The sequence below is a fragment of the Aulonocara stuartgranti genome, assembly GCF_965226115.1.
Source record: "Aulonocara stuartgranti genome assembly, chromosome: 7".
NCBI lineage: Eukaryota > Metazoa > Chordata > Actinopteri > Cichliformes > Cichlidae > Aulonocara > Aulonocara stuartgranti.
In genome coordinates this window covers 14,889,130-14,916,100 of record NC_138945.1, presented here as the reverse complement: position 1 = coordinate 14,916,100, position 26,971 = coordinate 14,889,130, and the positions used below count along the sequence as shown (strand labels likewise).

Sequence of the window (26,971 nt, the reverse complement as noted above, 5' to 3'; positions counted from 1 at the left end):
ACTTTCCGGTTCCTTGGTGTCCTCATCTTTGCTGACATCTCCTGGACAGGAAACATCTCAGCGGTCATCAAGAAGGCCCAACAGCGGCTGCACTTCCTGAGAGTCCTCAGGAAGTACAAGCTGAACTCCAACCTGCTGCTGACCTTCTACCGCTCGTCCATTGAGAGCCTGCTAACCTACTGCATCACGGTATGGTACGGCAGCTGCACCAAAGCAGATAGAGTGAGGCTTCAGAGTGTGGTCAAGACAGCACAAAAGATCATCGGCTGCCCTCTCCCCTCCCTGATGGACATTTATTCCTCCCGCTGCCTCAGCAGAGCAGCAAACATTATCAAGGACAGCTCCCACCCTGGCTTCAACATGTTCAGCCTGCTTCCCTCAGGGAAGTGCTACAGGTGCATCAACTATGTCCATATGTACATAGCGCTGCAGAACTGTACCCCCCCCCCCCCCCCCCCCCCAGCATGTTTACACTGAGTAGGAGATGCTCTGTATCTCATTGCCTTTATTGTCACTATACAGTTGTATATTCTATTCTGTTTTAATTTTAGAGAATATTGCGCAACTTAAAGAAAGTAGTCCTACATATTTTTTCAATATGGACATTGGAGGACAAATCCTGATCAAAATCACTCCAGGATTCCTCACAGTGTTACTGGAGGCCAAGGTAATGCCGTCCAGAGTAAGTATCTGGTTAGATAACATGTCTCTAAGATTTTTAGAGTTTTATCTGCAGCAGGAAATTAGAGTTGATCCAGGTCTTTATGTCTTTACCACATACTGCAGTTTACGTCATTGTTGTGTCATCTTCACGGATCGATAACAGGATATTTAATGAACAGATGATCAATTCTGTGGACAGAATCGAGATCAGGATGTGGGAGCCAGAATTCTGGCTAGGTTGTAGGTCACTCAGTGAAATGCAACTCAATTTACATATTTAAGTAATGTGTGTTGGGTGTTTTTTTTTTTTTTTTTTTTTTTTTTTTTTTCTGGATTTTTGGTTGATACCGTTTCTCTCTAAATTGAAACTACCATAATAATTAGAAACTTGTGATTTATTTGTAAGTGAGCAAACTTACAAATTCAGCAGGGGATGAGATAATTATTTCCCCCACTGTAAACTTTAATGCAACCAGATGTGGGGTGTTTTTTTTTTTTTTTTGTTTTTTTTTTTTGTTTTTAACCGCAGGAGTCATTCCCTGCTGGCCTTCATAAAGGCGTAAGCTGCACATCCACCCACAGCAAAAGTGGAAAGATCACCAAAGAATTTGCATCAGTAGTATGAAGAGTCACTGATGGAGGTCATTGTGATTCCAGCTAGCTAGCGAGCTAACACTCTTATGTCCGATGTTAACGTCACATGTTTCGTGGCATTATTTGGTGTTTATGCATGTTAAATTGTCTTTCCTGTAAGGAACAATCCCCGTTATTATAACCAACACTTCTAAACAATAGTTAGATTTTCTTTCTTTTTTTCTTTTTTTTTTTCTTGTGAAATTTGGTTAAGCCAATCACAGAGGACCCTTCCCTGCACGATGAGAACAGTCTTCCTACAGGCTCTACTTTGGATTTGTAAACTTTATTTTAATGGAGTCTTTCTAGGGAATTACTTATTATTATTATTATTATTATTATAATTATTATAATAGATGTTGATGGAAAGGAGAACAAGACAAAGTCAGGACATTTATTTTGAAACTTCTGTTTGAGTCATCGCCACCACAAAGGCTGTTGTTTTCCTCTTTTCTGTTTTTTAACGATTTTGTTCCCTTTTTACTAAATTGCAAATTTCTTCTTAACCGTTTGTGTTTGTCTTTAAACTTCAGATCCACACCGGTATGCAGCACCAGATCATCTGGCCCTGCCAGCCTTACTGCGTTCCTCTGGATGAGAAACTGCTGCCTCAGCTCATGAAGGAGGCGGGGTATGCCACACACATGGTCGGCAAGTGGCACCTGGGCATGTACATGAAGGACTGCCTGCCCACACGCCGTGGCTTTGACACGTACCTTGGTTTGTATAATGTGGAAGAAACACTTCACGGAGCACATTTTGCATGAATGCTACTCAGTAACAGCTCATGTGTTTATCTTTGTGTAAAATCATGCACATAGTAAGTGACGATTGCCTTAGTTACACGTCACCTTCATGATACATTTGAATCTTTTGCATTTGAACTAAAAATATTAGCTCGTGTATTAAAAGCGAAGTTACCCAACAGTTAATGCAAGGTTTTTGTTCACCCCAATCATTAATGCTGACACCTTAGATGCTAAGGCCACATGCTAAAAACTGAAGAGGGCTTAGATGAAGATGTTTGACTTCACTGAAGAGGACACTGTTAAGTGAATAAATCCAGTTCTAAACATGCAGAGGACAAAAGCACCGTTTGGACTAGAGCATAGCGCCTTAAGGGAGGACTGTTCTTGCGAGGGTTTAGCCATCTTGTTTTTTGAACAATTTTGTTGACAAATCAACACGTATACCTCTGCTGAGGAAACTTTCCTAACCGCTTGCTGCATTGCTCGCTGTGTGTCATGCCAAAGTCTGCAATTTCTTCACATGTGAAATGAGCTCCTCAGTAGCTGACCACAACTACAGCATTTTTATTGTAGCCTTTGTTTATCCCAGTAAGAGTCAAATTGAGAATTTAAGTCTTCTTGTTTTTTAAAGAGTGACATAAATTAAAAAAAACTGCGACTATTAAAAATGCTTCCCTATACTACTGGTCCAGAGGTCGAACAGTATTATAGACATTTTGCATTATTTTTAAATAACATTATGTATTTAATGATTTTTGTTTTTAATTTTTGAGCACATACAGTACTTTCCCATCTATATTTAAAGCCTAACAAAACTAGTGTCATTATTTATCTGGCATCTTGATCGTAGTCTCATAGATCACGTCCGTCTGTTCTCAAACTACCCAATATACACACACGTCTGAATGACACGTGCTATATAAACTGCCAGTACCAGAATTCTCATTATCTATGTGGTTTTTGGGAATCATTTCTGTCACATTCAGATCTTTACGAATGATAAAAATTCTGTGTCGTAGCAGACCTCAAAACAAACTGCGACATTACGTGTAAATTTTGCTAATAGTGTCTGTAATGGACAGTGAATATGTAGCTTACAGAGAAGAATAATAAATATGTAATAAATATTTAATATTCTTTGGTTTTTTTGCCATCTCACTATATAAAGTGATATAATGAACATATAAAGAATAACAGGATAAATTACCATGCATGACTGTGCTTTCAATGTTTTTAAAGCTGTTTTTAATGTATTGATTACCCGCTGTGTGCCACAGGTTACCTGACAGGTGGTGAGGATTACTTCACTCACTTCCGCTGTTATCAAAGCCGCTCGCTGAACCTGAGCCGCTGTGCGTTGGACCTTAGAGATGGGGAAGACGTCGCCACAGGATACGAAGGGGTCTATTCCACTGAGCTGCTGAGCCAGAGGGCCATCAGCATCATTGAGAGACACAACTCTCAAAAGGTGACACACAACATCTCATCACATACATTAACTGTGACACTGCTGGCCTAACCAATTCGTAGAGTTAACCTTAGTTATCTTAATCATAATCCTAGATTTAACATGTATAGAAGGTTATCAGCTCAGACATCGGGGGGCATTTAACGTCTGTAATGACAACAGTGTGAATGTTCTGTCCCCGTTTCCCTCTATCTTTCAGCCACTCTTCATGTATGTGGCGCTGCAGGCGGTCCATGCACCCCTGCAGGTGCCAGAGCGCTACGTGACTCCCTACAGTTTTATCACAGACACCAATCGCAGGCTCTATGCCGGCATGGTGTCAGCTATGGATGAGGCGGTGGGCAACATCACCCTGGCTTTACAGAAAGTGGGACTCTGGAACAACACGGTCCTTGTGTTCTCAACTGGTATGAGTTTAATTATTAGTTGTTGTTGTTGTTTTTGGTTTTTTAAACTGAGATGCTAGATAAACCACTATTTGTTCTACAGTTGATGTTGTTTTTATTTATTTATTTAGAAATTAATGCATTATATAGCTGAGCACTAATTAGAGCTGTGTCTCAGTGCCGTCTATCTCTTCATGTAATCCCAAAATTGACTCCATGATGTTGAAATCAGTCTCCACGAGCTGAAAGAGATCTCAAATGTCCCAGATTTATTTATTTTAAGTTATCTTGGCTGACAGCTGTATTTCTGCGGATGCCCACTAGAGGGCGGTGTTTTGCCATGTTTGTTCAAACGTCACTGCCGGCTGATAGAAGTAAGGAAAACTTTTCTTAGCTCATGTCTTCGTGTAGAGCTCTACAGGCAACTCGCCGAGAAAAAGACAAAGGAAAAACATCTAATAAACCTTTGATGAAGAACGTAATGTGGCCAAGACGGGCCATAAACCACATCATTTAAACCTGTGCCTGCTCGCAGGTTTCCACACGTGGAACATCTAATGATTTGCATCTGAAGTAGGTAACTACGTTTGAGGGTTATTTTTAGGGGGTTTAGTGTTTTTAAAGGGTAATTAGAAGACAGGAACAATGCTGTGAAAGTAAAGTGTGAGCGTTTTTATGCCTGTGGTGGGCTACGGTAGGTGGCCTGTTTCATTGTTCCTTTACACATTTGGCTCGCTGTGACTCTGAGGATTGAGCCAACCATATGCTGGGCAGACACTGACTCTGCTGAGCTGAAGCAGTGGAAAAACTCAGAGTACTTCCTGCTTCTGTGTAAATGTGGTGCAGAGCTTATGTAATCTGTGATTTGACCAGATAAATGTTTAACTATAACTTACTGAAAGAAGGCTTATCAGTTGTTTGGTTAGTCACATTTCCAGCTCACACTTTGAATCCATCCTGGTCAAGCTGTTATCACTGACTAAGCTTAACAGGACAGAATTGGCAGAATTTGGTTTGGTTGGACTTTGAGTTTCCTTTATGATGACATTTTCTGTAAACTGACAGCCTCACTGGGAATTTACTGTAAGCAAATGAGCAACGAGGATGAAGGGACCTTTTGGGGGAGCTGGGAAAGACAGAGTTGGCCTGTAGAGAGGCGAAGCAGCTTGAAAAGACATTAAGAAGCAGACGGTCTCTTCCAAAAACCGTTCGGGAATCGACACAGACTACTTCCTGGACTTGGATGACACTTTGCCTGTGAAAGGGGAGCCTTGCCTGGATGTGACTGGTCAAGAGTATTTATACTGGATCGGCTTATTGGGATGATGACAGTCTAACCGCCTGTGTGTGCACTTGTGTAATGGTTGGATATTTTATAGGTGTATTTGTCAGACAGTGAGACAACATCTGTTAGGTTTGTAGCATAAACCTATTCGCTGGAACGTTAAGACAATATAATTACACTGCTAAGCAAGACACAAATAGGCAAAGTTCTTCATGTTACTCGTGCACGGGAGAGAACCGGACAACCGCTTGACTCCAGTTGGTCTCGTCCGTTCTCCCATACACTGTCCTTTTATTGAGGTTACATGAATATGCATAGGTTCATTAACATACGACGTCTACATACAAACAAAGAGTACCTTGCCTGTGTGTGTGTGTGTGTGTGTGTGTGTGTGTGGACTGCTGATCAAAGGGTCAAACATCCTTGGTCAGGAAGAGGGTAGCCTCCCCCTCACCCTAGATGGTTCATCCTAGATAACACGGTGAGGAAGTCCTGCAGTTCATCTAAACAAAGAGCACTTAGACTAGAACAGACGCAACTACGTTAATCCTACCATAAAATAATAAGACACGGTATGACCTCTCATGCTCCCAAAGTGCTGTCTAATACACACAAAGTTTGCAGACTATCAAGGATCAAAACCTCTACCAATCTACAACTAATTACAAAACTCTAAGCATATATAAGTAAATATTTCTAAGCATAAATGACAATCAACAATACAAATCTAACATTTCCCCCCTTTTTGACCTTTATGCCTGAAAAGTTCCCAGGTATGAATACCTCATGTCTAACAGTTTCAATGCAAACATTTTTATACTCAGCATATGTCAAATCACCCTAAATTACTGAAAGGTACACAGTTTAATAAATGTATTAGCAGTTACCCCATTCATTGAGCTCATCTCATGGCAAACTGCATCTTACGAGCAACCAAAGAAATTGTTAATTTAATAGTGAAAATAAAAAAGTAACATTTTCAAAAACATCTCAACTTGGTGGTGCTTCCTCCGGGTGTGCACATCACATGTCTCTCTGCAGAGTGGTTTAAGCTCTGCAGGGCGTCATGAATGTCTCTTCCAGTTGTTTCCATCGTTGTCCATAGGACCAGAGTCCAAATGTATGTAGAATAGACATTCAAACATACCAGTTGGTTTTGTTGTTTGTCAACATGGTTCTCAGCTATTTCCAAAGCTGCAGACCTCTCAGCACTCTAGTTTTATGGCCTCTTACCAACCCCCATCACCTGACTTCAGACCTTCGTCTTGTGAGGGGGATATTTATGACTCCTTAATTGTCCACGCTCTGCAGAAAAAGCTCTCTGTGGAAAGGGTGCTGGGTTCCGTCATCTTACTGCTGTTATGATCCCAGCAGCCTTCAGAGTGTCATCGTATGCACAGTATAGTGGCACAGCGTTAGGTGATGTTCATAGGAAACTGCTGTCATCACCACCATAGCTTCTGGTTCCTGTGCTTTCACAGAATCATGATGTCATCCTCGAACTCCTTCTGCGCTGTCGATGGAGCTTGGCACGCTCCCCTCATCCCACGAGTTTTCATGTTCCAACGCTGCTGAAGGTTTAAGGCAGAGCACGTCGTACACCTTAGTCGTCTTCCTCAGCGTCAATATTGAATCTTTCATTTTATTTAAAATCTCCTGGAAGCTCAGTAGCACAGCTCTCTGTGTGATGTCTGCTGTGCTGAAGATGATCTCTGATCCTCCTGAAGCCTCTCTCCTGGCCTCAGCTCCCATCTTGTGGACGATCCTCTCCTCTATTTTGCAGGCAGTTTCATGGTCCTTGCTGTGGCTCCAAGGTCTGATCTCATGATGGGCCCCAACCAGCTTGACCTTTGACCTCAACCACTGCCTGGCTGTCAGCTATGCCTGGAATGGTTCACGCTTCTCACTGGGCCTCTGAAGATTTCTCAGGAGATTACTGCTGCACCTGTATTTCCTTGCTAAGAAGAAAAACTTCTATTTGGAGAGCATGTCAACAATCATCAAACCACATTCTTTAGTTCAGTGAACTTCACTTATAGGCCATCAAAGCCTCATCTGAACATGGATGCACCACTTGCATAGGTTTAATACTTGTAAATAAACAGCTAATCACACAAATCACTGCAACAATAATAAAAAACATTGTTTAATGTTAATCCTTGGACTCCACCTCTTGACGCATGGACATCCCCATGCGTCAACTCACCAAACCTGGATCCCTGTCTTAAAGAAAAAGATTAGCTAGATCATGTCCCAGGCAACATCAGGGCATCTCCTCTGGAGTAGCTCCGCAACCCTGCAATAAAAGATGTTAGCGTGTGTTGCATATTAAGTTTGCTTAACACCTGGCTCTCCCAGGAGCCTGCATACACACCATCATGGCCTGGAAAACAAAATCTGGAAGTAAAATCAAACTTCATACCTGTAAACAATTGTATCATAAGAGTAATAAGCATTCAACATCAGCAAGACAAGTGTCATGTGCAGGTTTTCTCAAATCAGTAAACTACAATTATTTTCATAAGTCGCCTCAGACATGGATCATCCCATGTACTCAGGCAACATTAATGTAATCGGTGACTGCTCTTAAGCAAAGTCACTCCACTTATATATTACTATGGGCTCAAAAGTGGCCAGCTAATGAGCCCATATCAAACTATCCCAGAAACACTGTATCTCTTATTTGTTCTTCTCATGTCACTTGTCCGCTTCTGCCGAATCCTCTACACGCAGTCATAGAAAAACAAACATTAGCAATACACATTGACTGTGGTCAGACGGAGGTCAGACACAGGTCAACAGGTTCCAGAGGTGCCATAAAAACACCATAAAGTCAACCCTAGCTGTGGAAAGAAGTAACACCAGTTCTCAACACAGGAAATTTCACACAGGTTATTCACATTATCAAAGTAACCTTCACATTTTCCCATCAACACAATGCAACAGCATCACCACTCATAACCTGTAAACACAGTTTTCCTCACACATAAACCCAGAAATCTTGTAGTAGAGAAACATTAGCCAGTATTCCTATAAATCACATGATCAAACACATGAAGAACCGTAATGCTGTAAAAACGAAAATGCAAATATTAGCGCTTGCGCAGGCGTATGCATACTTTGTCACAGATATCTCTGTGAGCAACTCAAGCCTATGAATAACACACCTGATAAATGCACAGACACAGAAAATGGCATTTAAAAGGTTAAATCATCATGCAACCTCGAGTGTTGCTGTCATCTTTCTGCTTCTGTAAAGGGAAGCACACACAGACTCATCTGCACCCCTGCCAGGCGGGGGTCAACTTCACACAGTCGTGTTACATCAGTAAAGTCTTGTCAGCTTTTGTCAGCTTTTACCAGTCAGTCAGTTTGTTTTCCTTTCACTCACTCATTCATGCATTCATTCTTTCTTTCCTTGCTGATAGTGGAACCTATCGTCGCATTTAGTTTCCACTCTCAGCAAAATGACGTCATTTCAAAAAGAAAAAGAAGAACTTTAGTTTGGATTACATCGCTGAATCCTTTTGGACTGGGACTGTCATTTAATAATTGTCCCAAATAAGTGGCTTTCTCCAGAGTCCATTTAAATGTGGAGAACTCACTTGGCACAATTTTCTCGACGACGTGTAGCGCTTTTAATTCCCGACGTGCAGATCTGCTTAAAGAACAGAGATTATCAAACAAAACTTTCAGTGCACTGTGAAAGTATCAAAATAAAAAGGCCTTGTTAAGTCATGACACAAGCTCCTCATCTCAGGAGGGTAAATCATACCATTAGCATGGTTTATCATACCATCATACTAATCGGCAGGCTCAGCTTCACAACAAAAGAAAAATCATCAGCTAGATTCACTCCAAATCAACCATCAGCTGCACAACACACAACATAACCCTAATGTCATATTAGCTATGAGTTTAATCACCCGGTCTGTGCTCTTCACTCATTTAAGCCACAGATCTATTTTATTCAATTTTCCTTTTCCCTTCATCATAAAACATGTGACATGCTGTCATGCACTTCACAAAACAGTCTGTTCTGACGTATTCAGAGTTGTGTATCTAAATACAGGATTCACTCGCACATCAAAGCAGGAAACTCAGTGTTTTAGAGTCTCTACTCAACACACAACAAACTCCAACACATCTCATTCACTCGTGCTAGAATTCAATCACCTTTCATTAATCTAAAACCGATCAACTAATTTGCATATCAGCTATTAACCCACTAAGTTGACAGGACGACAGAAAAGCATGTTCAAAATAGTATCACAAAAGACAATTTCCCTCATACAGTAAATTACTTATGCTGCCTCAATCAAGCAGGAAGCTTCTCCCAATTTACCATTTTAACAACTAAATTTATTGTCTGATCACTGATTTATCAAACCAGGATTTTTTTTTTTTTTTTCCCACAAAAGTTAAATTGTTGTCCTGCAACTTGTAGAGTCAATTTTTTTCTTTAGGATAAATTCAGTATTTGATAACAAGTGTCTGCTAAATTGACACTATTTTAACACTGATGAAAGATAACAAGCTAATTTTCATTACATGTGTTTGTGTTATTAGGCAGGTCTAATGCATGTCTGTGGAGCTGCATCTCCAGCAGAGCATGTTCTTAAAGCTGCCTTTCCTACACATTTCTCTGCTATTATTTAATCATTTCTTAACTAATGTGCTATGAGTCTTCATGAGTCATTTTGTGTTTGGAATTGTTAGTAGGGTTAATGCATGTTCTGCTTGTGTGTGTGTGATTTTGTATATGTTTCTATTTTCGCAATGTTTCAGACTCCGTCTCAATTTTCCAACTTAAGCAGTCAGTTTTCTTTTCCCCAGGTTTGCTAACCCAAATTTTGATTTCCCACATTAAATAATTCCTATGTGTTCTCACCTAGTCTTCTCACTCTGTTGTCCTCTCACTCTTTTGTCCTCTCCCACTTCAACAGTCCAACAGCCGGCAGTTCTCCTTCAGCTTTGTCCTGTGTCCCACTGTCTCTTCTTGCCATTTTACTCCACAGGTGGCAAATGTCAAACTCCAACTGTTCAGTTCTCCTCAAACGTTTTCTTCACATGCACAGTGAAGTCACAGCCACTCTCACTATTGTCCTCTGATGCGGTTGACTTCGTGCTAGTGGCTGAAGTGCTGCTGCTGCTTTCTTGGGTGACTTCTTAGCAGCTGCTGCCGGTTTCTTGGCTTTGGCTGCAGCGGGCTTCTTGGCTTTGCTCTCAGTAGCCTTGTTCATCTTGAAGGATCCGGAGGTCCTGGTGCCCTTGGTCTGCACCAGAGTGCCCTTCGCCACCAGGCTCTTGATGGCGGTCTTGACACGGGCCTTGTTCTTGTCCACATCGTAGCCTCCGGCAGCCAGAGCCTTCTTGAGAGCGGCCACAGACAGGCCGTTGCGCTCCTTGGAAGCGGCCACGGCTTTCACAATCAGCTCGCCCACGCTGAGGCCGACCTTCTTGGGCTTGGAAGTCATCGTCTTCTTCTTCTTGGCCTGAACCTCGGCGCAGGGCGTGTTTATGATGGAGCCTTTCCCACCACAGCGCTGGCACGTTGAACGCATCATGAAGGGTCCATTTCTTTCATGTCGCTAGCCGCATGTGGCTTGCCCGAGTCACTCAGTCCTTTTTGAGCATTTCAACATGCTGCCGCCGCAGACCCTGGCCTCAGATCCAGCAAGTTTAGCGCGCTGATCTCCAAAAAAGTCCCGAAGGCCAGAAAGACATCAAATAAGTGTCTCGTGCTGAGAACTCAAACAAAAACTCCTCTTCACGCTGCCATCTTGCTCGCCCCTCCGTGAAATTCAACCAATCAGACAGGAAGATGGGTTTGCTTTCTTCTTCTGCTGCTGTTTATCCACATTGCTGCTGCTTTGCTGGGACTTTTTGTGCTCAGGACTTGCTGCTGTCTCTTTATCATGTTATTGCTTTGGAGCTGCATTTCTTATCTTCAGGGAGGAGTGAGCTCGCTTGTGAGGTTGAGAAACACATGGCACTGTAAATAAGTCAGCCAGAAACTTGGCCTGCATGTTTCCAATGATGTTAAACTATAACTTTCTTCCGACTGTTGCATGTGGAAAATTGATACAGGTCTGCTTTTCACCTGAAAGTGACAAACTAAAACATGTTCATTATTATCATCACTGCTTAATCAACACACATCTCTCTCTCTCTCTCTCTCTCTGTGTTTGTGTGAACAATCCTTTCTTAAAAGCAGAAAATGACATTGTAGTTGTTTTTCGGCTGATCAACACAAAACCTTTTTCCTATGATTATTTCTCTTCGTCTACAATGTAGTAATTTGTCTCTTTTTCACTCTTTTTTTTTTTTTCTTCACAATAGCTGGTGGTCTGCAAAATCACTGCTCTCACTCACAATCAGAGGCAATCACTTTTGCACAGTGCACAAAAACACTGTGATGTCAGACACATTCACACTCACTTTTTCATCTGCATAAATAAACCATATGGCTGGAGATATGTGCCATGGTGATCCATAAGCATGATCACCAGTTTATTTAATTATTTTTAATCCAACAAAACAAATAAACAAAAACATGATGCTGATGCTACACACACACACGAGTCAAGGTGCAGAAAAACTGCTCATGGAAACGCTGCACACTCTCTGTTTCCCTCTCTTTGAGTAGTTCTCAGACAGCTCTTGATCTGATAATGTGTAGCTTGCTCATCAGCTCAAAAAACAAAAACAAAACTGCAACGCGACATCACACAGTAGTTGCATGCTCTGCCCACAGTGGCAAAGTCTTACACTTACATATTCAACACAGCTTCTCCATCATGTATTTTTAGATGTTTCATACAGGGTTGAGCATATTAGTTGTTTTCACAGATGTGCTCTATATCTCAACAATGGCTCATAATAAGACGACAGTCTTCCACACAGGTCAAGTGCCTCTATGCACTTCATGAGTTTAAATATTTATCTATATCACTTCACCTCACATGTCATTGTACTGAATTTAAGCAACCACAAGCTTAATGTAGATTACTTTTAACAACTATCCACCTCAATTAAATCTATGGTCTGGCACACAGGCTGCTGTCGATCAGGGCAAGCTAAAGAATAAACATTGTGTCAGCAAGGGGTGGGGGGAAAGCCATTCACCAGAGCATATCTTAAGTGCTGCTGATGTGGGCTGGCCTCCACAGCTCTCCAAGGCTGGTGTGTTTTCTGAAAACTTCTAACATTTGAATCTCTTCCATTTATAAGCCTGCGATTAACCGCACGGCTCAGGTCCGCGTGACCGCGCTCGCGTGAACCCGCGCAGCTGTGGAGCCGTCGCTCTCTCTCTTTTTTACATAAATACTTTGTGCTGCCAGGAGCAAAGTTCAGCACAAACGTCTGTCTCCCTCCGACTCACTCTTGGTTGCTTAGAAACCCATGATAACAACAACAGTCGGTGTCACAGACCACATGTTCTGCTCCGCACACACAACAACAACAACAACGACGACGACAATGACAACAACACAAAATAGGCCTACTGTCCAGCACAATCTGGACCCCGCGGAACTTCTCAACACCCCACTGAGCGGTGGAGAACTCACTACAGTACCCCACACAGCGGTCTGTATTTCGCCCCACTAAGACGGCGAACCAAAAAAAGTTCGAACTGCGCAACTCTGCGACTTAATGCTTCTGTACAAAAAACCCCACTGAGCGGCCTTGTACATCGCCCCACTTAGACGGCGAATTTTAGCCCCACTAAGCGGCCACGGACAACGCCCCACTGAGCGGCGAAGACGTAATTTTAGCCCCACTAAGCGGCCACGGACAACGCCCCACTGAGCGGCGAAGACGTACAGTTATAGAGTTGGACTCTAAACTTACTCGGTGTTGCTTAGCGTGTAATATCAGCCTCGAATCCCGCCAATCGCCATTCATCGAGGAGAAAAGACATACAGCGAATCCACAGGAACTTCCTGGCTGACGTCAGTCTTTCAGCGTGCCTCTCCTCCCCTCGGTGAATGCGATTCCAGGGCTCCGGCATCAAAGGACCAATTAATGTTAGGTTTGTAGCATAAACCTATTCGCTGGAACGTTAAGACAATATAATTACACTGCTAAGCAAGACACAAATAGGCAAAGTTCTTCATGTTACTCGTGCACGGGAGAGAACCGGACAACCGCTTGACTCCAGTTGGTCTCGTCCGTTCTCCCATACACTGTCCTTTTATTGAGGTTACATGAATATGCATAGGTTCATTAACATACGACGTCTACATACAAACAAAGAGTACCTTGCCTGTGTGTGTGTGTGTGTGTGTGTGTGTGTGTGTGTGTGTGTGGACTGCTGATCAAAGGGTCAAACATCCTTGGTCAGGAAGAGGGTAGCCTCCCCCTCACCCTAGATGGTTCATCCTAGATAACACGGTGAGGAAGTCCTGCAGTTCATCTAAACAAAGAGCACTTAGACTAGAACAGACGCAACTACGTTAATCCTACCATAAAATAATAAGACACGGTATGACCTCTCATGCTCCCAAAGTGCTGTCTAATACACACAAAGTTTGCAGACTATCAAGGATCAAAACCTCTACCAATCTACAACTAATTACAAAACTCTAAGCATATATAAGTAAATATTTCTAAGCATAAATGACAATCAACAATACAAATCTAACAACATCGGCGTGTTGTTTTAATGTCTCAGCTGATCACTTGTTTTCAGCAATAGCAGCCCTGGGGAGTGCACCGACAGCTGCTTCATTGGTTGTTCAAACTGAAATCCTTCATCGCTTGGATGGATTGCTATTGAATTTTTACAGTCATATTACAGAGTACATGAATCCCTAATGACTTTAATGATGCTTTGACTTTAGCTCAGCACCACATGAAGTTTCCCAATAATTGCTGATCACTGGACTTTATGCAGTTTTATTAAAAAACAAAACAAAATTCATAGATTTGCAGTGAAATCTATAGAAGATTGTTCTTCACATGACTGTATGTCACACATCTGAAATTGACAACAACAAAATAAAACCCTGTGTAGCCCCCATAGCAAATTGGCACATTACATTGTGTCAGCTGTGAAACTTTGTAATGTTGCAGCTTGTTGATGCTGTTCATTTGCTATAAGGTTAAAGGCTACAGTTGCTGCTATAGTCACAGTTGACCTTATTGGCATTCAGTGATTCAGCTCACTTGAATTAGGTAACATAAAGTGGAAGGATATCAGCTGACTGGATAAAATGTTATCAGGTGATAGGAGTTTCCTGTTGCTTTTTTGCCTTATAAAAAAAAAAGAAGAAGAAAGAAAACAACTTTATGCATTTGCTTAAAGAGTATTTGACTCATCAAAACCTGAGCACATATCGCTTAGATGGGTTTTCCACCTTTAAATTCATTTTCATGGTTTCCCACATGTCTGCTGGAAATATAAAATGTTTGGCTGATGTACAATCAACATTCAGAAACCGAATTTCCACAGAGTGACATTGGAACCTGAACATATATGAAATCCAGACTCTGGGAAATTTTGAACATTGTTTCAGTATCTACAAATGATCTTCATACCTTTTGCCCCTGTGGTTGTTTCAGATAATGGAGGTCAAACGCTGTCTGGTGGCAGCAACTGGCCTCTGCGAGGGAGAAAGTGGTCACTATGGGAAGGAGGAGTCCGAGGCGTTGGATTTGTTGCCAGCCCGTTACTGAAACAGCCGGGTACCGTGAACCGTGAGCTCATCCACATCTCCGACTGGCTGCCTACACTTGTCGGCCTGGCAGGAGGAAACACCACAGGCACGAAGCCGCTGGACGGCTTCGATGTGTGGAACGCGATCAGGTGAGCTGGGCTGTTTTTTTTTTTTTTACTGTCAAGATCTGTCACAGGACTTGAGGGGGAAGTTGGCTGTAGCCTGGAGGGTTTTTGTGAGTGATACCAGCTCTTAAGTTTGACAGCTTGCCCTCTCTTGGTGCCCCTTTCAGACCCTCCCCCACCCCCGCCCCATGCTCGCACTCTCCAGCTACCTCTGTCTTCTTCTCGTAGGAGCCCCTGCTTCTTCAATAAGCCCTTTGTTGCTGTGGCATTGAGAGCTCAAAGAGAAGGAAATTGCATCAGTCATTCTCACACAAATCTGTAGTCCATCCATCCCTCTGTTCTGCCCCCCCCAGCTTCGCTTCAGACTAAAAATTAAGCTGTCCTCCTGTTAGATCAGCTAATTTGTTTTGCTGCAAATCCTTTTATGTCAGGACATGCCTGAGATGATGCAATTTTGTTAAATGTAATATATTCAATTAAACGTCTGGATGACCTCTTGTGTTTTGGAGAACTTTGCAAAGAAGCTATTAGTAAATCGATAAGTCACACGGAGCAGCTTGCAGACCACAGATGTGCTTTCCATGTGAGGCGAGCTGTCACTGTGTCCCATTTGACTGACGCATTATATTTGTAAACTAAATGCGGACACAGTGAAAGAGGTGAAATTGAGGGCTACAGCAGAGCCCCGGCAGAAAATCGAGGCTTAGCCAGGACCGCAAACTACTACTCGCAGCCTCCACTTGACTCGATTGGCCGTTGCGTGTCAGCTGACCACCAGCTGCTGGCACGGCCGTGTGAGCAGCACTACAGAGCACAAAACGCTGCTTTCATTGTGTTTTAATTGGACGTCCCAGTTGCAGAAAACAGCAGCCCCGACAGCACGGCCTGGGAAGGGTAAACCAAACGAAGGCCCAGAACAGGGAAGCACCCAGTGAGAGAGTGAGACTTATTTCAGTTGTGTTATCAGTCAGTGTGGTCAGAGAAAGTGGTGCGTTTTCTCTGTGGTGGAGTGCGGTCAGCGCATATGACCGCCTGGTGAGCAACAGCCAGCTGCTTCAGATTTACAGATCCCGGTGGGTTTCACAGCACATGAGTCAGCGTGGCGTGTTGGTTGTGTGTTCTCTTATTGAAGTGCAACACTGCTTTTATCTTACAGCAAAGGGTTTGCCTCACCCAGACTGGAGCTGCTGCACAACATCGACCCTCTGTATTATGACATTGCTCCATGTAAGTTCACATTTCTTTTTTCCACTTTAACATTATTGGAAATCTTTTTTTCAGTATGTCTGAAAATTTTCTCAATTAATTCAAACTGCTGATTTCACAGAATGTCCATTGTTAAAGTCAATTATGCCTTTCCCTAAAGGTTGAGTGAGTATTTTTTTTTTAAGGTTATTTAATAGAAAATAGAAAATTATACTGGAAATATGGATTGATTTGTGTGTAATAATGTCTTCAACCATCTGATACATTGTCATGAACTTAGAAGGAATCCATTGAAAATACATGAGTGGGCATTGCTTTGGGGAAGCTGCTAAACAGCTACATGTATGATGTCATAAATATCAGATAGCCCTGATATGATCAACTTGGAAACACTGTTTCGACTGTGAGCACAGAAGCTCCACCTACCTGTTGTTTATTAAAGCTTTTGTTTATGAGGGTGCAGCTAATCACAATAGTGCTGGTTTAAAGGACTGGTGGGATGACCCCACTGGTGGGAAATGACCCCAAGAAGAAAATCTTCAGTGAAGCTAAATTGAATGTATATGATTCATTAAAAAAAAAAAATAGAAAGTATAAACTGACCATCACTGCTTATTCAGTTCGGTGTCTCCAGGTAGGTGGAGTCTATCCCAGCTGTCATAGCGTGAGGTCAGGGTACACCCTGGACTGGTCGCCAGTCCATCAAAGGGTTAACACATCGTATAATTGTCTTTGGGCTGTGGGAGAGAATACCCTGAGACAGGCAAGCCCCGCAGAGAAAGGTCCCAGCTGACCAGTGGATGTGACTATTTTGAGCTTTTAATTATTCAAAACTATTTTGGTAGAGCTAATGAAAAAAGATACAGATCTAGAAATGAGTTTCCAAAGATCCATGTAACTCTTTATAATACAATAATTATGTTAAATTATTTTCTTTTCTGCACAGTGCAGATAATTAAAACATTATGCAGATTAGTTACATTCACTTGCATTTAAAAAAAAAAAAAAAAAAAAAAGTAATTAAGAGAAGTGATGGGCCCTGTGACGAACTGGTGACAGGTCTGGTGCTACCCAACCTCTTGCCCTATAACAGCTAGAGTATAGGTTGCTCGCCAGCGACCCTGAATTGAATAAGCAGTAAAGAACGATGGAGGGCTGACCTGTTATTGCAATAAATGTGACAGGTAATCATGATATGGATTTTAGCTGTTCTTAAGCGGCGCTGCTGTAAATCAGTCTGCTCGTCCTGTGCAGGGTCATGGGTATCTGGAGTGTACTCACATTGGGTCAAAGGTGGACTGCAGGCTGCCTGGCAGATCATCTGTTTATCACACACTGCAGGCAGTTTAGTGTCACGGCTAAGCCTAACCTGCATGCTTGTGTACTGAGGATGAAACTCACACAGGCAAGCTTAAACACTCTTAGTCATAATTCACATGCCAGTGAAGGTTTAAGATGATGAAAACCTCATGCACTGACCTCCTCCTCCTCTGTGTGCTTGCAGTGTAGGATATGTTCTCCTTTTCTTACTAACAATGTAATTCTGCTGTGTTTTCTCATTAAGCCTGTATGAAAGGATCATTGTTTGAGCTTAGACCTTAGAATAGAGTCTTATATAACATTTGAATAAAGCAAAAAGAGTGTTTGAAATTGTTAGGTTTGTAAAGAGTGTTTGGAATCTTAGTTAAAATGAGCTGAATCCAGAGAATTTTATCAGATTTTTTTCCCCTCACTGTTTCGTATATAACAGATATTTTGTTTTCTTCTGAGGAATGCTGATAACACGGGGGTGAAACTCTAATCATTCACTGTTGACACTGTAATCAGTCGCCAGGGAGGAAATCTGAGAAAGCTGATGTTAGAGGGCAGGGCGGGTGTTCGCTCTTTAACCTCTGATTGTAGGGAGGTTTTACAGGAAATCTGCTATGGGACTGCTTTTTTGGACTCATCCTTGTCTGAACCACTTAATATTTAGTGGACCAAACCGCTTCCATCTCTGGGGAGGTAGCAGGGCAGTTATCTGGGGCCGTGCTTTCTGACTTTTGGGGCGGATACTACACCTCAGTTACACATTTAAAAATAGTAAAGGTCCAAGGGGACTGAAATGGTAAAAAAAAAAAATCCTGCTTATATAGCACCTTTTTAACCTTGGTGGTTTTTCCAAAATGCTCTAAAGTGTTTCTCCTACAGCATTTTTAAAGCAGCAGAGACCTACAAGGTGCCGTCCTGCCATAGGGAGCTACTTTTGGTTTAGTTTCTTGCCCAAGGACACGCAGACGTGTGGAGGAACTGCAACCTGAGCCACCAACCTTGCTATTAGTGGACAGCACACTCTACCAACTGAGCCTTGGTTGCTCTCTGTTTCTTTTTTTTGCAAACTTTTTTGGGACTGAAAAGCTTCACAGATGTATCAGACAGATATTAATATGTTGATCAAACATATGTGAAACAAACAGTAGTCTTATGTATTAGGGGCTTTTCAAAATATTATCTGGATTTCTTTAAACAGCAGTCCTTTAGAGTTTGTACAAGTCACGCTCCTTCCCGAGTCCATATTCAACAATGAACGTCAGCCTGCTTTAATATGAGATTTTCAGTGTTCGACGTCAATCCGTATTTCAAGTCAGCTAAGCACTGCACAGATCTGGGCTTAATTTCAGGTTTAAGGGCAACCTTTGGTGTTCACTGGTGGGATCATGTTCACTTATCTACATTAGCGACTCTCTAGTGGGTGGGTTGGACCAGGCCTCAATGCTCACTAGTGAGTCCCTGTTTGTTCCGTTCTCTGTCAAGATGATGCAAGTGCGGAAATAATGTTGAGTTACGGGCCCCGGGGAGGCCAATCCATGGTGTGTGTGTGTGTGTGTGTGTGTGTGTGTGTGTGTGTGTGTGTGTGTATTTCCAGGTATGCTTTTACTGTATTGCCAGTTTATCTGCTATCAATGTCACGCTGAAAAGAAGCCATTGTGAATCAGGTACTTTGGAGATGGTATTGCACAATGGATGAAAATCTGACGGTACTTTTCTTCGTTCGAAAGTCCTTCATTTTTCTTCCTAAAAACCACTGAATGAAATGCAGCCCAAAACCATGAAAGCGCCTCAACCATGTGTTACAGATGAGCATATAAACTCACGGGCCTCTACTGTCGACGTCTACTGACTGAAATTAGAATTCATGATCCCATAAGACCCGTTGGCACTGATTTTCAGTCCACTTCTTGTGTGTTTGGCATCCCCAGTCTTCTCTCTCTGCTTGCCTTCCTTAAGAATGGCTTTTTGACAACCATCTTTCCATAGAGACCATTTCTGATAAGGCTTCAGTGAACAGTAGATGGGTGAATTGATGACAGATGCTTTGCTCTGGTCCTGTGTTAGGTATCTGTGTTGTTTTTTTTCTTGTTTCTTAAAACTGTGTACAGCAGATGAACAATATCTGAAAGTCATGTCCATAAAGCCTGATTCTTATAATTTTGTCCTACTTGTCTTTTCCTCAAATTGTTTTAAAGGAACACTGCACACCATGGCAGGTTTGGCAGGTTTTTGTCAGTTAATGCCTGTCAAACTGTTTGATCTTTGGCATTTTTCTTAGATTCAACTTAAGTAGTGAAAGCAAACTGTTTTTGTGACAGGCTGACAGTAACACAGTGCTGAAAGAGCCAATTAAAAATTGGTTCTTTGCTAAGTTGTCTGTTGCATGTTCATACAATACTGATTTATGTCTTTTCATCCTTGACTGATAGGTCGGTGTTAGGTATGCAGGTTAGGCTTAGACGTGACACTAAACCGCCTGCAGTGTGTTTCTAAAATGGCAGTGTACAGGATTAGACTGAAAATGAGTTAAAAAGCAGACCGTGTCCCAAGAAAACATCTAAGAGTTTGGAGAACTTTTGCTCAAGATAACTATCAAGGACCAAATTAGGTCCTTGGAAGCCAGATATAAAGAAATAAAGGATGGCTCAGGACTTTTACAAAGTACAGTATGTTCTGTCTTTAATGATGTGTAGTAGACATCAAAAATGAGGAACAAAACAATATTAGCATCCATCAGCAGTTCTTTAGGGGCAACCGTGGGCTCAGATTAACTGGTTGCTGATGTCTTTGGTGGGCTGTTTATTGCTGAGCAGGGAGTATACTTTGAGTTTATCAGGGCCTCTTGTACTGAACTAGAGTAACAAAAGTTTAAAGTTGCTGATTGTCAAACCAAAACAAGCTTAAAGACACAAAAATAATCATTGAAAAAATGTAATGTGAAAGCTGTAATAGTTGGTTGCACCAAGCTGAGAGGAAGAAAACCAAATACAAATATTGGTAAATGAAGCTTTAACTTAATAAAATCCCTCATTCGCAAACCTGTTTAAACGAATAATTCCAGAAAATCCAAACAGTGATTTATTGTCTGTTTTGAAACAGGCTGTTTGTACAGCTTCAGCCAGTGTTGCTCAAATTACCCTCAAAGTTTACTGGTGGTCATTAACATTTAAATCATTGGCTTGATAAGGAAAGCACTGCTTTACAAGCTTTCAACCTCATGTTTTATGTTTGAAAGTTTATTGTCGGCCACCGCTTTGACACCCACCCTCCCTTCCAGGCTGAAATTCTTCTCTTTTTTTCCCCTTTTTCTTCTTTCCTATTATAACCCAGCCCCTCTTTGAGACCTCCCTCTCCTTTTCCTTCTCCTCTTCATGCTTTTTTTTTTTTTTTTTTTTTTTTTTTTTCACTCCTTTCAAGTCTCTTTTTCAAAATCTTCTTTGCTGTCGCTTTGTGAGTAAAAGGATTGTGGCTAAATGGGCCACAGAGGGGTTCCTGAACTTCTCACTTGCTGAGAGAACGATTCCTGGACTTCACCCAAGCCTTAAATCACTCCTCAGCTCTCCCTCTAGAAACTTCTCTTGCTCACTCGGGGTCTCTTCCCACTGTTCCTCCCTCCCTCCCTTCCTCCTGTTTGTATGTCATCCTGCTGTGGATCCAGATGAGTGCAGCCTCCTTTGTCCTGCAAAGAATGAATGTAAGAAATGGACATGTGTACACTGCGGGCAATCTGTTGGGGTTTGAGGTCCAGTCCCTTTTTAAGAATAGAAGAAGAAGCTCGTGCGCAGCATAATTAATCAAGCCTGTCAATCATTAATCACCTGCTTACATAACTGTGTTCACACCTGAATCTGAACACCCCATTCTTACGCAACCATGTGAGCGATGCTGATCTGAAATGAGCTGAGCAGCTTAGCTCTGCATTTGGAAGTGTTTGAGATACCCACACGTCATTCGCACAACGATCAGCAAAGAATTCATTGTCGAAGCTTTTATCATGTGGTCGCAAAAAAGCTGAGATCGGAAGTGTTTTAATTCCCTCACTCATGTTGCTGCGGCAGGATCGGCTCTATTAAACAAGCCCCGATGGGGAACTTTGGCTTTGTGTGGGTGCGGATTTCTCTTTATGTGAAGAATGTTGAGGACATGCTTGTTTTTGACAGCGTTAGGAGGCTGAAATGACTTGCTTGTACTTGACTGTCTAACCAGGACCATATTGTTGGGGTCAACAGCGGTATGAACCTGAGAAGGCCAGATCTCCTGTGTTTGAAGGTGCGGAGATGTGTACTCACTCCTGGGAGACATTTTCCATAAGGGTTAGAAATACACAGTGTTGGGCAAGTTACTTTGAAAGGGTAATTGATTATAGTTACTAGTTATTACTTCAAAAAAAGTAACTGAGTTACAAGATTCTAAAAGTAATTAATTACTTGAAAAGTAACTATTGCGTTACTTTTAAAAAAAAAAATGTTTACCCCTCTGGGCTCCAGGGTATAATTGGCTATTTTTGACTACTTTTGATGTGTCCTCTACATTTCACCTTTAAAAACTATTTACTTTGTCTTGTTTGGTATCATTGTTTTCAGCACAACCTCACGTGCCTGAATTTACAGTTATGTTTTCATTTTGGCATACTGTATTAACACAATTGATCTAAAATCGGACAAAAAACGTAAAATCAGAGTAGAAAAAGTTGTTTTTTAATGTAACAACCACAAACATGTTTATTGAATCATATTTCATAACTTTAAATGCAAATATAAATTGTCAATTTTAAAATCATATGCACAAGTTTTGCAAACAAAGTTATTTGCAGCCATTTACCTTTTACCCCCCTTTTTTTTTTCTCTTTTTTTTTTTTTAAATAACCATTTCAAACTATTTACAGAACAATCAGCTGTTCTGCATTCAATAAGATGCCGCACAGATTATTTGTGCCACTACAAAAAAATAATTTCTGTCCACTATAAAGGAGAACATCACAGCCTGATACCTGGAGACAGCAGTCACCTCATTATTCTGACACACAACACAAAACTATCCACAACACTACACACTCCAAACACGCTAAACGTCACAAATCTCTCTCATTGTTTTGCCCATTTAGCTCCAGGTGTTGTGCCAAAAAGTGATCGTCTACCAGAAAGTGATTGCCGTCCGCGGGAGCGCGCGCAGCTGTTTAAAGCTGTAGCGCCCGGATTACTTACAGCTACTTCCGTGTAACTGATATAAGGTGCAGTAAGCTGAACACAGCTTCAACCGTCTGTTTGTTGAAAAATAGTAACGCGACTGCATTTTCTTGTTAGTAACCGTAACGGCGTTGAAACGATAGGAATAGTAATTAGTTTAACCCGTTACTGAAAAAAGTAACACCATTAGTAACGCCGTTACTTGTAACGCCGTTATTCCCATCACTGGAAGTTGCAGATATTTCTACACCATCAAAAGGAAGATCAGTTATTTACTTTGGCCCTATGAAACTGATAAAAGTGTGCTCATTGGTAACTGCGACCCTTGTTTCTGTCTTTGTGTCTGCACAACTGCACTAACAGCACATTATTCATTATATTTGGCAAACATGGAGGAATGGTGCTGAGTCGACCACATTACCACCGTATCTGTCAAATTCCTCCAGGCCCAAAGTTCTGTGTGTTTGCAGAAATGTATACATTTAAAAAAACAACTTTTGTTCTCGAACAGGAGGGATTTTCGTGGGGTTTGTTTATTTAAACTGTTCTATTTCACTGCAGATTTTGCAGCACAAGAGTCTGTTATTAGTACATTTATTTTCACACCCTTCACCTGATGCCAACTGTGATTGTCAAGTATGCTGATGCCAGTCCACCTTCTCATTTGGTTTCCGATCCACAGAAGGCGCTTTGTATCCAGGGGTGGACTAATATCATCTTAATCAGCGAACTGTAGTTTTTAAGATGGATGGTTTCTTTGAATCAGCTCTGTCCTCTGTCCTCCTCTGTCTACAGGTCCTGGCAGGCAGCGCGAGTTAACTTTGGCTCAGGTGGCCAACTCCGGCTTCAATGTGTCCATTCACGCAGCCATTCGATCTTCAAAGTGGAAGCTACTGACTGGGTACCCAGGTCAGTATCTTCTGTCACTTCTAATGTCATATTTAGTCTAAGTGGGACGTAGAATATGAAACACAGTAATGCACAGGAAGACATTCATTTCTTATCTTTATTTTTTTTTTAAAAAAGAAAAAAGAACTTAATACAATCAAACACTCCATCCCAAGTAAAAGTCCAACGTCATAAAGTAGCAATACATGAAGTAAAGTTTGGTAGTAGCAAATATTTGAATATATCTTATGTAAAACGGTAAAGTTGTTGTTGTCAGAGCTGACAGCATGTCCTCATTGTGCAGGAGGAAAATAGTTCTCTCTTCCTTCATTTTTGAGACCCAGAGACCATCTTTTATCTTCAGTCTGTGGTCTGGTCAATGAGCCAAAGTGCCATTAGCCGTGGCCCTGCCCACTGGGTACCACTTGGCCCATTACATTGTGATCACACTGTGGAAAATGTATATTTATATGGGGGGGGGGGGGGGTAAAAATGTATTCTGGGTCTTGGAGGATTTATTTATTTAGTTATTTTTTAAATTATTGTTCTAATACCAATACTAAGTGATCGATCTAACCAGTAAGAAGCAAGTTGCCTTATGGCTCAGTCACACTAGAGTAAAAAGATGGCAGCCTTGTTGCCACTAGGAAAAGCAGTGGTTGCCTGGTCATTTTTATTTATTTAAATTATTATTCTTTTTTTTTTTTTTCTGTCTGATCTTAAGTGGACCGGACCAGTGAAACTCCCCTTTCTGTCAGTAAAGAAGTTTAACTACACATTTAATCCCTGAGATATTCTAATATAAGAAAAGTGCAATTTTAGCAGTGCGTCTCAGTTTTTGCACATGATAAAATTCATCTATAATAAGTAGGGCAGGAAAAAAGAACAAACAAGCTGAACAGAAAATGCAGATGGGGTTTTCTTCCCTTCTTAACAATACTGCTAATGTCCTTTTTGTTATCCCCAGGATGTGACGTTTGGTTCCCCCGACCTGACGGCAACACCTCCGACTCAAGCTCCTCTGAGGTAGATCAGCTGAAGCCTGTCATGCTGTTTAACATTGAAAAGGATCCAGAAGAGAGAAATGAGGTGTCTGCTCAGTTCCCCAAGGTAGTCGAGCATCTCCTCTGTAGACTAGAGCACCACCAAAAAAGTGCTCAGCCCATAAACTTTCCTGACGATGACCCTAGATGTGACCCAGGCCCCACTGGAGCCTGGGGGCCCTGGGCTTAGGCGGATATTACCGATATTGTAGTGTTTTGTTTACTGTGAATTACAACAGTAGGAATTTTCCTTTGTGGGGAAAGGTGAAGTTTTACAACAATTTTTGTTTGTTTTTAAAAGAGAACAGCCAATACCAAAGAATTCAGAAAGTCATTAACAGCAGCACCTTTACTCTGCCTTACATAAATCTGGTTACAGCGGATTAGTTTAAATGAATCAACACCGCTAATTGTCCCATAAAAGCAAAGGCTGAGGAGGGTGGATGGCAGCAATCTTTCACTCCAGACACTTTAATTCATTTGGAAGCCTAATGTTTAGCCCCAACCATCCTTGCTGGAAAACTCAAAAACCAGTTTTATTTGTTATCTATCATCCACCTGGGCCTTACTCAGAGATTCTTATCTGCTCTCTCAGACGTTTTATCTTAGGCTGTATCAGGTTAGGGCTGGATCAAGTGACCCTGAATCCTCTCTTAGTTACTCTGCAACAGGTCTAGGCTGCTGGGGGCCCCTGATGGACTGAGTGTTTCTTTTTCACTCACCGTGTGTTTATAAATCACTAGTTATTATTAATCTCTGTCTATCTTCACCAGTGAATCTTCGTCAGATCACGACCGGTTGAGGTATATAAGTGCATAGTGTTGTCTCTGAGGGGAGCTACACTATACATTTGCATGTCTAGAATCTGAGCAGGAGAAACTAATTTCTTTCATATACGCATCCTCTTTGACCTTTGACCCCTAGGTGTTTGACCTTCCACTGAAAGCAGCATGCAGACTAGAGCAGGAAATGCTTCCTGCTGAGAGCAGGCGGCCGCTGTCCGAATGTGGGCCGCGACCCTTAACCTGCCCTGCATGTTGATTGACAGCTGAGCACAACAAACAACAATACTGCTGCTACAGAAAAACAGAGCCGTAGACCTATTTGTCATTAAGGAGTCAATGATGCTCGTGTTTTGTTTGTCACATTTCCCAGACTTGTCACTATAGAAACCAAAGCTGCAATGCTGTTTGCTCTCAGCTCCTTGCTCCATGTGACGTTTAACATATATCTTGCACTGTTACCCACTCAAATCTGTCCTTTAAATGTGAAGGATATGCCAATACGTTTATGCAAAGTTGTGAGGGTTTGAACTCGTGTTTCAGTTTAAATGGTTTGTTTTGAAATGTTCTTTTGTTACGCTAAAAGCAAATCAGTGGATTGATTTTTGTTTTGTAATTTAACATAAGGAAATGGATACCTTGGCTTCCTTAATTTATAATTATTAATATTTGTTCCATAAATACCAGCACCACAAAAAGTCTGTATGAAGTATATTATCTTTATTAACATGTTTCCAAATCCTGGTCGGTGTGCCTAAATATGTGACATCACTTTTTTGTAAGTAAAAAGTACTTGGAATAAAAGAGTATAGTGTTTTGAGATTAATCTTTTACTGTGTTGCACAGTATAAAGCTGATTGAGAGTAAAGTATATTTTAAAACACTGTAAATCTCTTTTCTATCGGTTTTAATACACTCAGTTTACTTCAATATCATCTCTTTAAAGCACAAAACTGATCATAATTCAAAAGTGTTACATTGACTTTCTCAGCGTCTTCACTTGTCTGTGGTCCAAAGTAAGTCCTACTTAAACTGAATTTTGATGCTTAATTGATGAGTGGCCTTTGAGATTTTTTTAGGGCAAATTTCACTAAATTATTTATTAAATAACAGTCAGCCCAGATGGCATGCCCATGTCCACTGCCAATTTCTTACTTAAATTTTTAAAACCTACTCTACATTTTTGTTTTCTAAGTCTGTCATGGTACCACATGCTAAAGTAAAATGGCATTTGTGGCAGTTAAATGGAGTTCAAACTGGGATTTTGGTAACAGCAAATACCATAGTACCACATGATTATTTTATGTTTCTGAGAAAGTGCTTCTTACTTTGCTGAGGCTGTAAATTTGTCACTTTGTCAGTTTACTCTACAATCAAAACTCTGCGTTTCAGTATGATGGGATAGTCTATTTAATTAGACGTTACTAGTGTTTGCAATTCATGTAAAACCAGGGCCTGTAAGTTTCTCAGCTCGACTGCAGACCACTTTTGCACTTCTCATGCCCCGTTTGTGGTGAAGTGCCCCTCCTGACAGGCTGCTCAGTCTTCCCCTACGTGTCATTATGATCAGGGTGCCCCTGCGGT

General features: G+C 41.5%; 2 protein-coding genes across 2 annotated transcripts in view; one reads left to right on the top strand and one right to left on the bottom strand.

Annotated features, from left to right (window-relative positions):
* Positions 1-26,207, top strand: part of arsb (arylsulfatase B) — a 30,782-nt gene extending 4,575 nt beyond the window's left edge. The window contains 9 exon segments of the mRNA XM_082539624.1: positions 1,830-2,016; positions 3,323-3,513; positions 3,713-3,920; positions 14,752-14,995; positions 16,128-16,198; positions 23,470-23,583; positions 24,530-24,588; positions 25,530-25,601; positions 25,603-26,207. Of these exon segments, the coding sequence (XP_082395750.1) occupies positions 1,830-2,016; positions 3,323-3,513; positions 3,713-3,920; positions 14,752-14,995; positions 16,128-16,198; positions 23,470-23,583; positions 24,530-24,588; positions 25,530-25,601; positions 25,603-25,629 (1,173 nt within the window). The 3' untranslated portion in view covers positions 25,630-26,207.
* Positions 6,416-11,119, bottom strand: LOC309710300 (histone H1-like). The gene has a single exon (XM_082539629.1). The coding sequence runs from the start codon at positions 10,749-10,751 to the stop codon at positions 10,251-10,253; it is 501 nt and encodes a 166-aa protein (XP_082395755.1). The 5' UTR covers positions 10,752-11,119; the 3' UTR covers positions 6,416-10,250.
* Positions 26,208-26,971: the final 764 nt, after the last annotated feature.

Bases quoted from the DNA above. Each gene is read 5' to 3' on its own strand.
- LOC309710300 (XM_082539629.1), bottom strand. From the start codon at position 10,751: ATGATGCGTTCAACGTGCCAGCGCTGTGGTGGGAAAGGCTCCATCATA.